Here is a 15,558-nt window from a genome sequence, read left to right as displayed (position 1 = left end):
CGAAAAAGACAACAGGCGATGAACACAAGTTGTAGCAGGTGAAGTTTTGAATAGATGTCAGGAAGAAATGTTTCACTATGAGGGGCTGTAGATTGGGGTCTCAGAAAGCCTGTGGAATTTCCATCCTTGCAGATACTCAACACCTGACTAGCTGAACAACCTGGTCTAACTTTAAATTTAAGCTTACCTGAGCAGTGCGTCGGGCTAGATAACCTCCAGAGATTCTTTCCAGAATTAATTATTCTGTGTATGGACACGAGTTTTGAGAGATTCCCCTGCTTACATGAAAGAGAGTGTATGAGCATAGACGATAAAGAAGCACGAGAACTTAGATGCATTTCTGTTACTGTCACTCCTTATTCATCCTTGCCTCTCACACATAGTACACATACAGTTTTAGCTTATGCTGTAGTTTTACCCTCTGGGGACCCTAATTTTTATCTTCTCTTTGCTAAGCTACTTGCTTTTGCAAAATAAACTCTCGTTATCTTTGAGATCTCAACTTTTCTGTTGAGTTGGGTTGAACCTGGATTACAGATTCAGAGCTACCAGGGAGAGCGTAGTGCTTTGAGTACCAGTGCTATTGCTTAAGGCTCATTTTTTTTAAAGATACCAAGCAGGAAAATAAATTGAGTAGGCTAAACGTACCCAGATGACTAAATTCTGGTCTAGATGCTTCGCCAAATATTTTCATCAAATACTTGCATCTCTCATGTTCCATTTTATTTTATTCAAGAATCATATAATAAAAATCCACTGTAACTTCTTTTGCCAAAAATCTTGGAATCAGGAGCTGATGGCCAGCTGAATCACTGCCTGATCTCTTGAAAGGTATTTGCTGGGTAAGGTCTTTCTGGCATTTTATCCAGAAACCACAAGAATCAAAATACTCAGTGAAGAACACAGACAGTGAAGTACATATGCAGTACTTCCAAGTTGTAGGTTTGTCAGTCAGCTCCAATTTTTTTTTTTCACCTCTGGAGTATTTCTTTCTTCCTTCATTTCCAGAAGAAACATTCAAATAAAGCTATGTCACACTATAAGCATTCTTTTCAGTAAACAAAAACTGGTTTTAGATAAGGGAAAACTTAGTATCCATTTAGCTTACCCTTGAGAGGGGAATCCAATTCACCCCTCTACTGAAGGAATGTGACCTTTTGGGAAAAAGCAAAACTTGGTTGTATAGCTAACAAGAAGGGATAAAAATATTGCAAATACTTTAATTTTTCCCTAACTCTTGGCTTTTATCACTTAAAATACATTGTAGGTTTGCTTTTTATTCCCATAATCATAAGCACCTCCTTGAGGGGGAAGGGAGGCCTGTCCATCAGGAGCTTTCCAAGCAAGATAATTTCTAGGACACTTGTTGAAGTGTACTTATTCATAGATTCTGACTGCATGCTAATCCTAGTTAAATGCTGAAGGTGGAATTATTGTTTGTCTGTCATCCTTCCCCCACTTGGGTTGATTTCAGTGCAATTTCAGAACTCCAGCTCTGAGCTTGTTTGCCTGCAGAGCCATAGCTGTTCCAGCTTAACAGAAACTCATGAAGATACATATGCACAGGCTAACAGAAGTTGCTTTGCCATGTAACTCTGCCTGCAGAAAAGCTTGAGAGTCATGAAAAGTTACTTCTCCAATCTGTTTTCACTATTGTCTTTTCAGCTGTGCAGCTTCTTGCGTCACTTCCATGAGCCTCGTGTTTCTGTTTGTCTCATATTTATTTTAATTCTTTGCAAACTGTTACGACTGATTGATCTGAATTCTTTTCCACTAAGATGATAAAGACTCAATGCAATACCATGCAACTGTCTGCACCCCTTCGTATGTGGTCATGTATTATATTAGAGACCCTATAAAGAGCTTGAATTAAGTGATCAGCCCTTGTGCTTGTCTGCTTGCTTACATACAGCATAGCTAAGTAGGTCTTTTCCTTCACTCTTGAGATTCAAGGCTTAAGCTCTAATTCTATGTATGATAATTTGTTGGGAGCAGAAGGAGCGTGTTCTTTATTAATTTTCTTTAATCTCTCACCAGAGAGTTCAGTACATATCTGGCAGTTTTCACTGTCTTTCATCAAATCATCTCTGTTCAAGATAGCTGTACATGTCCAAATAGCCTAGTCAATTCTTCTGTGTCTGCTGCTGATAAAATTAGGGCAAAATTGACGTTAACTTTTCCCTCTCCTACAAAAAGTGGAAGAACAGAATCAGAAACTGGAAGCAGTTCTTAATGAATGTGAAAGGCAGGAAAGCAAGCAGTGACAGAAATACACTTCAAACCCGTTTCAACAGGAATGTAGTCACCTTATTTGAACTCATATTTATTGTCATCAATTTCTCTCTCTCACCACTGTTGGAGAGAAACAAGGATGGTCTGGGTTTTTTTTTTGGCAACAGGAGGGTTTTTTTTGAGGGGGGAGGCAGGGAAGGAGGGGAGGTCCCATTTGTTCTATTTATTCCCTACTTTGTTTATCATCTTCTAGGTTTAAATGTAATGACTCATTTATGTTTGGCATCCTTTCATGTATCAGAATTCTATTTATCACTGTACAACACGGTATTGTTTTCAGGGAAACTTTTTAATCCCTTGCCCTGAGGTACAGGGAGTGTCTGCTGTTTTTGTTGAGGATGTCAGAAGCTTGTGGTTTTGTTTGTGATGGATTAGGAGAGCTTGTTTCCTTATTTCTTCTGTATGGGCGTGGAAAATCTATGTATTTGTAGTGTTGTGGCTTCTGTTGAGAATTTATTGATGTTAGAACGGCTTGCTTAGAAGGAGGCAAAAAGGCTTGCTGTGCTAGAGCTTCACCCTTTATTATCTGCGGGTCACACACTCCAGGTTCAGTGAATGACCTTGTCTAACTGAATCTGTATTTATTTCCTGCTACCAGTAGGAATCCTTATGCACTGCCTTCTGTTTCAAGGAGTACTGAATGATTAATGGTGAATGATTACCGAATGATGTTTGACATGGTTAGTAGGTCAGATACATACAGGTTCAATAAAAAGTCTTTTATCTTTCTCTCTTTATTATAAAAACTTAGTAAATGTTACTATGCTTTTGGCAGAAAGGCAATTTCAAGTAAAAAACTCTGCTACATGCATGCAAAACTTAATCTCTCCCATTAACTCTGTTGCATAGTATTTTAAGACCCTTATCCCATTATACTGGTTCCTTCCAAGCATGCAGTACTGACAGAGCTTACCCTTTTATAGGATAACTTCATGTCAAGCCTAAGCTGGCAGATGAAACACAGATACGTAAATATGGTTAAAAGAATACAATGATGCTTTTTCTATGTAATCTTTCCAACCAATAACAGAAAAGGATGAACATGTACCTTTTTAAGACTTCTTTTCTGGGGAGTGGAGGGGAAAAAGGAGCTTTTAGTATTTTCCAGAGAGGTTGTGCTCTTTCCATCCTCAGAGATTTTCAAGACTTGCCTAAAAAAAAGTCCTTGAGCAACCCGGTCTAATCTCATAGCTGACTCTGCTTTGAGCAGGATGTTGTACTAGAGATCTCTCAGGGTCCCTTTCAGCCTGAATTGTTCTCTGATTCTAATATATAGCAAGAATGTTTCTAAACTTCCAAGTTTCACTCTAAAAATACACTTTAAGGTTTCAAAGAAACTGGAGAATCAGAACTTCATCTGCTCTTTGTCAGAACTGTTCTAATAGTTTCAGAGTAAACTGTACTGTCTAAATGAAGTCAAGAGTTTATGGATTAAAAGCTTTAAGACAAATTCCTAAAATTTGTCGAATGAGAAGACAGCATTACCAAGAAGTCTAGAAAAGATGCAGTTGTATCGTAGAGAGTGGATGGGTATAACTGAATTTTGTACCCTTAGCACGAGAGTGCTTTCTAAATCTGACCCTCCTCTACTTGCCATAAAAATATAGGATGGTGTCCTGCTGGCATGTTCTGCGGTTTACTTGAGCGTGCTGTTAGATTTTACTTTCCAGGTCCCCAGACATTCTTTAAGCAAAAGATTCTGCATGGTGCTAGTGAGAAAGAGCCATTTTCACAGGAACGTCCTCATTGCCCAGTCAGTTACGCTGGCTTACTCATTGTGCAATTAAGTTGGATGTTTTAGTGGGTTTTGTCTTAACTTGGCCACAGTAGATTATTTTCGGAAACAGGACCCTGATGAAGATAGTTGTGTATTCTAGCTGAGCTTCTACTGCAAGGCAGAGCCCCTCTGACTTGTGGTTCCTTAAGAATAGCCGTTAGTATAGTCCTCAGGATTCTCTACTCTGCTGTTTTTTATTGTAGTATACCCAAATCTAAGTCACTTTTCTGCATGGTCTTCGCTTTTTTAATGTATTTACTGCAGTGATGTTCTTTTCTTGTCGGATTGTTCATGAGCTTTCTATTTGTAGTTTGTTTGGAAACAAACTGGGTTCTCCCTAGCTGCTTTTTCTTTCTTCACAGTTTGGTCCCTTCTGTGATTTCTAAACTACCTGTGATTGTCCCTTAAAATCACTCTTCCTAAAAGTGAGCTAAGCCAAGAAAAGGCATAGCCCTGGCATTAGAATATCAGAGCAGGAACTAAAGAAATGTTATTAAGACTAGCAGTGGGTATTTTACTGAGAGGTATGTTCCAAAATGGTTATATGGATATTTGGGTTGATGATACAAAGTGACTATCAATTATCACAGCACCGTATTTGTTCAAAAGAATAAATGTTAATTTATTGTTGTTTAAACTTCTGTGTTCATAGAAAATTCCGTTGTGTAATTTTTCTGCAGGTTTTTAATGCAAAAACAGCAGAGCTCTTGAGTCACCATCAAGTTGAGATAGAGCAGAAATTCCCTGAAGAAGGGTATGAATTTTCTGTGGTTTTTTATTTGTTTGTGTACATTTTGGTAGAGCTTATTTATTTTTTTCTATGCAGGATCAAAACTGAAGTTGGTTAATAATTATTAAGATCATAGTATCTGCTAGAAAAGACAGCGTGGAAGGGAAAATGGCATAAAAACCCCCACATTGGGTGTCCGGTATGTGCTCTGAGTTACATAAACTAAAAATACTTAGTGTTTTACTCTGGGCACTCATTAACGTATTTAAAGTTGAAACCTTAAAACTAAAGTTTAAACAAGACTTCAGGTCTCATTTAAAGTAGTAAAGCTGGTCATTTTTACAATTTAATCATAGTCTTCAGCTTAGTGCATAGAAATTGCTTAGTTTGTTCTCGGAGGTGTTTTGTTTGTTTGTTCTTAACTGACCTACCATTTGCTGACAAAGCCCTCTTTATAGAATAAAACAAAACAAAAGTATTTGTTTTCTGCAGATGGTTTTGTTGTGAAAATACAGATTACTGTTTAAAAAGGGTTTGAAATTCATGACACTTTTTCTACATATGTAAAACCTACTTTGTAGTTATGGTTGCATCAAAATGCTCAGCTGGTTTTTCAGACTAGAATTTCTTTTTTTCCTTAAATGTATTTTTTTTCTACGTATTAACTGGTGTTTACTGTTTGTTAAAGATGGGTGGAACAAGATCCAAAGGAAATATTAAAGTCTGTCCATGAATGCGTGGAAAGGACCTGTGAGAAACTGCAACAACTGAAGATAGACATCACTAACATAAAAGGTATTCCTTATACTTAAGGGTAACGGAGGGCTTTAACAAAATCATGGTTGAGCAAGTCAGATTCTCTAGTTTTTAAGTCAATAAATAGAAAGGCGGCAGCATGTGCTGGCCTCAAAGAAAATGTTAAATTGGAATTGAGAGCAGTTTGTTTGGGAGGAATAATGAGAAAATAAGTCCATCGTGTGTATTAGCAATGCAAAATCTACAGACTGGACTTAACCTAATCTTGCAAAATCACAGAGAGATGTGATGAATGGAAGAATTCTGAAATTTAAATTAGGACTTATTGGGAAAAGCTAGTTTCCCTGTCAGTGTTGTTACTGTCTCAGTTTGTGGCAAAAAAAAAAAAAAAAAAGATTTAAAGCCACACAGGTTAAGTAGCAAAAGTTGAATGATGAGTTTTTATAATATTTCTAGATTATAACATGAAAAAGTTGGAAGCTTTTTATTTCCCATTTACTTTCCTCTTCTCCTTACCTGTTCCTCCCTCCTCTCCACCTCTCCCTTCCCTCCCTCACCCCTCAAAAGGGGAAAACAAACCTTCTGAAAAGGATACTTGTTTCTATTTTGTCCTGAAGCCATTGGAGTCACCAATCAGAGAGAAACAACAGTGGTTTGGGACAAGACAACTGGAGAACCTCTTTATAATGCTATTGGTAACTACTATATTTTCTGAATATGTAATATAATAAAATGAGCATGTTGTACAAATATGCTTTCCTAGTTTCCTGTGCAGATCTCATTGTGGCCTAATCTACTACCTACTTTGATTTTTTTATATCTGTCTCATAAAGCTGTGTGTTTGTATACACCAGTACAAATTTAAAAAGCCTATTCTGTTAAAATGATTACTTAATAAGTTGCTTTATGGGCTTCTAACAAAAAACGATGTTCCTGAGGGCTTTTGTACATCCCTGGCCTGTAATGAAGCTCTGACTTATGCCAAATCACTTCCTTTTAAATGAAGAAGCTTACTAAATTTTCAGGATGCTTTTGATTTAACCTTAAAGGAAAAATGTGTTAAGTAGGTTTAATGAATATTTATTGATTTGGAGTTTTATTTTAACTTACCTTGGCTTTTCAGGTTATGTCAGCTGAGAAATAGTAATTGTCTACATTTGCTCTTTTAGGCCATGTCAAGTGTCAGATTTACTTTAGTATAGTATCACTGAAAAACAGGGGCTCTCCTATATTCAAATATATGTTGTTTACAGCTTTATCTTAAGCCCAGCTGGATAACTCTGACATCGCACTTTAGTTCAAAGTTTTCATAGAATTAGTAAATGATCAACCTGCTATTTGTTTTAACCTCTTAGTTTAATGACAGTCATCTGCTGTAAGCAAAGTAGTATTAGTTGTTTGCTTGTGCTCTGGTAGAGGAAAATATATATCCTATTATGGGAAAAATCCTGTTTGATTTCTCAAATCGTTTGTTCTTCTATATCAAATGAGTTTATCATCTAACCATTTTTAATTTTTGCAACAGTGCATTAACAATACAATGGCAAAACAATATTCTTTCAACTACATGAAAAGCTAAAAATAAAGACAGGAATTTACTGGCAAGAGTTCTAGTTTTGTAGAAGCTTGTACATGCCACTTTTCGTGTATTGAATCAGTTGATCAGTTAATTTTATTTGTGTTTTTAGTGTGGCTTGACCTGAGAACCCAGTCAACAGTTGAACGTCTTCTTAAAAGAATTCCAGGACAAAACAAAGCCTTTTTCAAGGTAAGAAGTATTCCAGAACATTTAAATAGTAGCTGAACTCTTATTGCTACAGTATATACTGTTTCAGAGATGTGTGCTTAAAATTCCCCAAAACAAACTAAAGTCAGTTGTAGCTTCTATTCCCTTCTTAGCTTGTCAAATAATAAAAAACGTACATAATACTATACTACAGATCTGAGACCGGAAAATGTTTATTTTGTAGTTAACACTCCTTACATATCTCACTAGAGAAGTTAAATGAGTAATCATTGGTGAGACTTAATCATGTGCTACCTATCCAATGATAAGTAAACACCACACACAAAAACTAAGAGCCAGTAGAAAAAAACTGTTTGGAAAATAATTTATTGACGTGAAATATATTATCCTTTCTCATCTTATGCCTTAATATTGAAATTAATTGCAACCAACTGGGAGAACTGGGAAGATATTTTATAAAGAGCAAATCCATTCTTTTTTCTTATATGGGTATGTATATATAGATTTGGAAAAAAAATGCTTGCAAAAAGGTGTCATAATTCTTTAATTTATATTTTCCTTGATTGATTGTGTGAATATTACATATTTTACATATTACGTATTTTCCTGTAGCCAGGAAATGTCACAAAGCATATAAACTTACTTGATTTTTAAGTTCTAGTAGAACACAAATTCACTCTTTCCTGCGTCGTGCTGCTCATTTTTGTTGTCATTACAAAAATGACAAAATGTTGTCTAGTCATATGGAGACATCCTAGATAAGGCAGGACTTCTGCAAACAACTATTTCCACATAAATGGTCTTTGAACTGCATTTAGATCCGCTTTGATCTTTGTCCGTTAATGCACTGGTCATCTGGTTTTGGTATTTTCAGACTTGCGTTGTATGCTTAGTACTTATTTAAATAACAAGCTTGTGTCATTTCTCTGAGTTTTATGTCTTTGTTTTTTTTTCACTTACTATCACCATTTATTAGTAACTACAGTATTAATGGAAAAGATACTTGCACGATTTTTATTTTACAGTTTAGGACTGGTCTTCCACTTAGCACTTATTTTAGTGCAGTGAAACTTCGATGGCTTTTGGATAATGTGGAAGAGATTAAGCAAGCAGTTGATGATGGAAGAGCTATGTTTGGGACTATTGATTCATGGCTTATATGGGTATGTATTTGTGAGTTTATTATGACTCTTTTAAAAATGAATTTCCATATCATGCAAATTTCTGTGCAAAGTGCTGTGACACATGGTGCCCACTGATCACACAGTGATGTCAATACAAGCCAGTGAAGAGATTCCTTTAAAGTTCCTTACAAGATGAACCTTTACTATTCCTGTATCGCTATATTTTGTTTGGCAGATGCTTATGTGTAGTTTACCATTTGTAGGTTGCTATAAAATTTTGCTCATGCTTTTGGAAAAATCTTGGACTTCAGAAAGGTGTATTAGTCACCTTTGCAATATAAGAATCCAGGAGGTACTGCGGTACCCTTATTACCTCTCGCATGCCTTTGTTCCACTATTTCAGGTCTGCCTCTTTAGTCGTTGCAGAAATATCAGAGTTCCCAGTTCCAAGCTGAAAGCTTTGTGAAAGTAGACATTTTTGTTTTTAGTTTGTTGAAGTAAACCCGTGTCTTTTCTTGGTGAATACTGTTGATATTTTTTTTGTTCAGAGTTTGACAGGTGGAAAGAATGGAGGTGTTCACTGTACAGATGTAACCAATGCCAGTAGAACACTGTTGTTCAACATTCAGTCCTTGGAATGGGATCCTGAGCTCTGCCAGTAAGCTCAGTTTTTCAGTAATACCATTATTTAAATAGATTCTATAAGTGATGTGTAAAGAAACTCATTGAATAGTAAGAATCTCTTATCTAGACTAAGATCAGCAATTACTGTTGTATTTACTGTTAACATTAATAATTAAGATTCATTGTTCTCCAGTTGTCCAAATTACAACTGTCTGGATTAATTAAAAGTAGCAGAGCCTTGATTTTTTCTGTAGGTTGAAGACTGGTTCATGGAAACAATGACATTTAATAGTTTCTTTATTCCTTAATCAAATTCATAAGGCAGTTACAGTGAAAGTATCTCTATTTTAAATTGAAATTTATTAATAACAATATTATAAAGATATTGTTGGCAGAGGAATGACTTCCCACATGAAAGAGTTGGATATGTCTTCAAAATGTTCAAATATATGCTGTTTTACTCCATAATTCAGTATCACGTGCTGTAACAAGTGGAAAAACACGTAGTGATGGATTAAATCCTAGAAATCAAAGTTCCTTTTATAGTTTTCTTTCTTTACAGCTTAGACTTATTTAAGAAAATAAATGCAAAATGCTTTCTGATTCAGCACTGACCATATATGTAAATTATTTTGTATTGTGTTCAGGTTCTTTGATATTCCTATGGAAATACTTCCAAAAGTACGAAGCTCCTCCGAGGTTTATGGCTTGATGGTATGTTTTCTTGTGTGCCTGTGAAGTTAATCTTGTAGAAGTATATCAATATCGATTTGACAGAATTTCAACAGATTAAGACTAATGGCCTTTTCTATACCAGTATTGTTTGATTTATGATTAGCATATCATTATCAACTGTTGTGTAATATTACATGAAGTTGAATATCTGTTGCTTTCTCTTGTAAGTGTCAAATAGACAAAACAAGATGGGAGAGGTTTTTGATAAGGATAAAAATTTGATTTTTTAGTCACAATTACTTATTGATTTAGAAATTACTTATCAGAATGGAATGTGTAATCAGTAGATTAAAAGAATGAGATGATTGCTGTTATTAGAGCACAACATTTTTACTTCTTGTACAATTGAAAAGTAGAGATGGAAGTTGCTATGGAAGTCTTCATGATCTAAGAATACTGGATGAGGACTAGATGAGATGTGTAATGTCTTATTTCCACATAACTGAAGGCAAGATTAGTCAGCTTCTGTGAACTGGAAAATGACAAGTGGCACCTTAGATTGCCTTCTTTTTGAAAACTAAACTCCTTTTGCTGTGTATATTTACATAGCACTCAGTAAAAAAAATATTTTGGAATATTGTGATGTCTTTTTAATCACACTGCTTCCAGTGCAGCTGTGAATGCTACTTAGGAGTAGATCAGTAACTGGGGCTGAGGTTTCAAGTTTACTTGGATGCAGCACCAACTCTTCTGATGCAATGGCATCTAATTTATTCTTAAAAGCTTCAGAATCAGATAAGCTGGATGTTGTGATTTTGCATTCTTTTTCCTGGTAGTTTGCCCTGTTGTTCACTAAGAATATACAGACATTTTGTAATTAAGACAACTTACGACGTTTTTATTTAAAATATAACTCTAACTTGCCTGAAATGTAAGTATTTTTGCTAATCTGTTAATGGAGGTGCCACTAGAAGTTATCGCTGACTTTTATTAAAATGTGAAGGTCAGATGCGAGTGAGTTGTATTAAGCTGAATGAGCGAGGTAAATGGAAAAAGATACTACCTGGCAACTGAGAGAGAATAGCTGGTCACTTTAAATGTCAACTTTTGTTTCTCTTCCCCTTTCCTTCCATTTTTTTTTTCTTTTTCTTCCTTTTGCTGACTGTAGAAAATCTGTCCTAGCCTGGTGAGTAGAAGCTTCCATTAGGCTGGCCACCTATATCTTCCCCGTTCTGTTCAGATGCTGTGCATTTCCGTTGGTTTAAGGATTAGTAAAAGCCCACTTTCTAGACCAGTATATTTGGTGGGTGTTTCCAAATCTGAGATACTACAATTAGAGTTCATGCCAAAGTTGTTTCTAAAATGTAATCTTGATGTATGCGTTTGCCTTAATTTGCAGGCTGTTTAATGTTTCTTTTATAGTGAAGTAAAAAATAAGACTACTGGCTAATAAATGTGTTGGCTGTCTCATTTTATAAATGAGAAAAGTGAGCCATTCTGTCTACAAATATTCATTCTGTTATAGTGAAACGTCAGATTCATCCAAGGATTTTTCGGTGCATTTATAAACTCAATTACCTTAAATCCAGGTAATTAAAAGGAGAATTAAAGAAAAAAGGATTCAGGTTGGAAATGCACTCACTTGGTTTCACTGAAAATGCATTTTCACGATTGCACAAAGAAACAATTTAAAGAAAAAAGTAAAAATTGTCAGGATATAAATTTCTTATGATTACCTATTGCAAGAATGCAACTGAAAAACTACGTGGTAGAGTTTGGAAGAAATTCTATATGGGACTTAAAATGCTGTATCTTAAAATGAGGCATCTGTCTTTGCTTGGTCAAAGAAAATAAATGCACATTAACATCACAATCGCAATCACTTTTTTCCCCAGTCACTTTACCATTTTTGCACTTTTGCATTTTACACTTGACACTGACTGCACAGGTTACACTGAAGCTAATTTTCTGTACACTATGATTTCAACAAAATTTATGTTGAGAACTGTTGAGGTGACATAAAGTATACCTGTAAATTTCCTGCTCTCTATTTTTTAGTGTAATGAGCTGCATTAAGCTGAAGTCCAATGTACATCTGAACGGAACCATGTTGCATATGTGATCCTTCTTTGTTTTCCTTTGAGCATTACAAGTTTAGCGTCTTTTTCATTGCCTTAAACTGTAGTCATGGAAAGCTAATTTGGAGCTTTTCTTTCTCTTTTTGCAAATCAGAAATCTGGAGCTTTGACAGGTGTACCAATTTCCGGGGTAAGTCAAGTCCTACTTCAACTCAGTTTCTGGCATAAGAGCCTGATACTGCACAAACATATCTTCACTGGAAAAAGCTTTAAGATGGGTGAATCCTGCTACAAATTAAGTTGATGGGTTTTTACTTCAGGTTAAACATGAAGCAAACTTTTGAAGTTGAATTATTAATTGACTGGGTTGTTCATTATTAAGTTAAGGTCTGGCTGTGGAAATACAGCTGACAGCTTTCATGCATATGTGTAGTGCTGCGGGAAACTTAGGATCTTTGAGTAAATGAGTGACGTTACAAAATGGAAGCAAGCTCTGCTTTATATATAAAAGGAGTTCAGTATATGTATATAAAATCCAGAACGTTGGGCAGATTCTATGCTTTTTCCAACACAACATGCATAAAGATAGAAAATTTTATTTTTGGTTTCTTTAAATTGATCACCATAAGTAGCACAGCACATTTAATTTGCAGTTCTTATGAAAGGAAGAGTCGTAAAAAGTACAGGTTGCCTCTATAGATTTTTCCCCACTTTCGGTTACCTGTGTGCTCCTAATAGGTTATAGTTATAGTTAAATATATCTGTTCATGTTCCTTTTTCATGCATGTGATTCATGTGCAGACATTTGCTAAAAAAAAAATCTTTCTCTTTTCAGTGCTTGGGCGACCAGTCTGCTGCTCTTGTTGGGCAAATGTGTTTTCAAGATGGGCAGGCAAAAAATACGTAAGTTATTATGAAAGTTGTAAAGATAAACAGTACGTCACTGTTGTGAATTTAGTATTATGTTCTCTTTCAAGCTAACTGCCAAATGCTTTAGTAGTTACCGCGTAACTATAGCTTTACCTTTTGACTGTGTTGACCTACAAAGTAAAGAGTGTCCTGACTTTGATATAAAATAGTGAAGATACTAAGGTTAAATAGTTTGTGATGTATATTTTGGAACAAAGTCCCTGTGAGAAAATATGTCTGTGTGACAGGAGGTTTTTCATTTTTAAATTCTCCAAAACACAGATGAAAACAGTTGCAGTATCGCTTAAATTATGACCTAAAGCTAAACAAATACAGGCCGGGTGAGTTAGATTGCATAGACTTGAATGACAAAAAACCCACAGCATTGCTAGATGGGAAAGGTTCATCTCAGTTGCAGTGCTTAGTTTTGCTTGTGTGTCTAGCTCAGTGTGGAGAATTTTACATTTGGGTTTTTTTCTATTTCTCAGCCTCTTAGTGTCCCTTGTTTAAAAGAGCTGATCAGTTAAATCAGGCAACTGGTGTAATCAAACATTCATTTGAGGAAAAGCGCTCTGCTTAAATGACTTACTGTTCCATTTAGAACTGTAAGTGTGCTTAACTGAGCATGTAGGTACATACACAGTATTGGACTTTCACAGATTTAATTACACATTAATCTGTACTTGTTGCTAATTAACCTTCACTTTATCTTTTATATTTATACACATATTCAATGGTTAGTGGCCTTGTATTTTAGTAAAACAAACATGGTTCTAAGTAATATTTTCACAAAGTATTTTTATAAAAAATACTTTTATAACACAAGAGACCTTTTGAAAAAAATCCAGCTAAACCAAAAGGTAAAAGTGAGATTTTTTAACCAATTTGTGCTACTGCTTTACCCTTTTTCTCTCCAAGTATAACTGAAGACTTTCTCAGTACTACTTTAAGATGTTAATTTTCAGGATATTTAAAACATAGGGAACTCATGATTTCTTAGAATAAGTTTATAAGTATCTTGTACTCCTATTATTAAACTGTGTCCTGTCATGTGTGTGTATGCACACATACATGTGATGTTGTCTTCAAATGAGAAACATGCCCTTTTTAGAAATTTTTGAAGTGAGTATGTTTAAAGAAAACCCTCTTCTTTGTGACAGGAGCTAAGTTTCTTAAATTTTCCTCTTTAGAAGCTTGAATTTAATATTGTGAAATATTTATTTTATAAAGTAGCTTTCATAATCAGCTTAAACTGAAGAAGGTAAACACTGCTACCAAAGAGGAATTCACACTTAAGTTTTCAGCCGTATCTGCTCCTTGATCAAGTATTAGACAGGAAATAGCCAGAGAGAGAAGTGTGGGACTAGATTTTTCAGCTGCAGGCTGCATTTAAATCAACTTTTTGAGGATGGTTTTATCACTAGTTAATGATAACATAACCTCCAAGGGGCAAAAAGTGGTGTCTTGATTCTCCACAGGGGAGTCATGGATTCATAAACGGAAGTAACAGGTTATCCTTTAAACATCCTGGTTTTAACTTTCCTTTGCTTTCATGCTAGGTATGGAACAGGATGTTTCTTGCTATGCAATACAGGTCAGAAGGTCAGTTGGATTTTTTAGTTGTTCACTTTTTTTTTTACAATCGTTATTTAAGTTCTTGAGTACAACTATATATTAGCCTTTCTCAAACTTCTTCGCAACAATTATATTGCTAGCGATAAGGAAAAGTGCACACTGATATCTGAAAGAATAGAAAGTAGTAATTTGTTCAGGGTGTTTCAGTAAGACTCCATTGCCTAGCACCTTAAGTTTCTGAAAAGAACTTTTCATAGCAAGTTTCTTGCTTTTTCCTTGTGTATGTTTCTTAACCTCACCCAGAAGCGTTGACTGTTGTTACTTAACCACTTGCTTTTCTCCTTGCCTTGGCTATTTTATTTCTTCCCTTCGTTTTCTCCCATTGTTTCTTTGTAGTTGTAGTTGAATAAATAATGCAAAGCTTTGGCTTCCTTTTCCGTTCACGTCTTCTTCTAAAGACCCGCAATTCTTTGCTGTGAGGAGGCTGGAGATATCTGAGGCAGCTTGTAGAAACGAGAATTAACACCAGCAATCTGAGGGTTCTATCTTAGGTGTTTATTTAGTGACTGATAATTTACTTTATTTAAACTTTCCGTATTTATTTTTTTTTCCAGTGAAGGTTTTGTCTCTTGTTTATTATAATTTGAATATATTTATTTCAATATTTTCTGCCTGCGTTCATGCTTTACCATTTCTTTCCCCTTCCCCCATTTAGTCTGTGTTTTCTGAGCATGGTCTTCTAACCACAATAGCTTACAAACTGGGCAGAGACAAACCTGTTTGTTATGCACTAGAGGTAAGCACAGTAATTTCTTCCTTTTTATAGCGATACATGTTCTTGTTTACTTCTGTTTTCTAGTATCCTTATATTATCTTCAGAGAAACCCTTCAGTTGCACGGAAATCAAAATAGCTTTGTGTTATAGCTTGTGTGCCTCAAGGCTTATGTGTGGTTTTGGTTATCCCTATCTACAATCTATATCGTGTAACCTAATAAAAATATTTCTACATTGCATCATGTATATTTTCAGGGCATGATGGCTAAAACATTTTTTCTGTTATACAGTCTTTCAAATCTTTAATAAATGTTATAAATAAATAAAAAAGAAAAAATTTTATACTAAAATTGGGTTTAAAAAAGAGGGAGAAAAGTACTAGTTTTTCAGTTATCCTCTCATAACAAAAGGCATGACTAAATGTCTTTGGTTTTTATTTCATTCTAATTAATTTTACTTCTAACTTTAAAACATCTGAATCACATTTCTGGGACAA

The 15,558-nt window shown here is 35.2% G+C and overlaps 2 protein-coding genes across 4 annotated transcripts in view; one reads left to right on the top strand and one right to left on the bottom strand.

The window, feature by feature from the left end:
* Window positions 1-15,558, bottom strand: part of TASL (TLR adaptor interacting with endolysosomal SLC15A4) — a 128,002-nt gene that overhangs the window by 36,401 nt on the left and 76,043 nt on the right. The gene's annotated exons all lie outside the window — the stretch shown is intronic.
* GK (glycerol kinase) overlaps window positions 1-15,558 on the top strand; it is a 93,065-nt gene that overhangs the window by 3,070 nt on the left and 74,437 nt on the right. For all 3 annotated transcript variants that reach the window (XM_068420199.1, XM_068420190.1, XM_068420208.1), the window contains exons 2-12: window positions 4,750-4,823; window positions 5,488-5,594; window positions 6,173-6,250; window positions 7,244-7,323; window positions 8,328-8,465; window positions 8,975-9,084; window positions 9,698-9,764; window positions 11,958-11,993; window positions 12,639-12,706; window positions 14,272-14,314; window positions 15,003-15,083. In XM_068420199.1, the coding sequence (XP_068276300.1) occupies window positions 4,750-4,823; window positions 5,488-5,594; window positions 6,173-6,250; window positions 7,244-7,323; window positions 8,328-8,465; window positions 8,975-9,084; window positions 9,698-9,764; window positions 11,958-11,993; window positions 12,639-12,706; window positions 14,272-14,314; window positions 15,003-15,083 (882 nt within the window). The remainder of the gene's footprint in view (window positions 1-4,749; window positions 4,824-5,487; window positions 5,595-6,172; window positions 6,251-7,243; window positions 7,324-8,327; window positions 8,466-8,974; window positions 9,085-9,697; window positions 9,765-11,957; window positions 11,994-12,638; window positions 12,707-14,271; window positions 14,315-15,002; window positions 15,084-15,558) is intronic.

Source organism: Nyctibius grandis, chromosome 2, assembly GCF_013368605.1.
Source record: "Nyctibius grandis isolate bNycGra1 chromosome 2, bNycGra1.pri, whole genome shotgun sequence".
NCBI classification, from domain to species: Eukaryota; Metazoa; Chordata; class Aves; order Nyctibiiformes; family Nyctibiidae; genus Nyctibius; species Nyctibius grandis.
The sequence above is the reverse complement of the archived record's forward strand: the minus strand, read 5'-3'. Positions and strand labels throughout refer to the sequence as shown.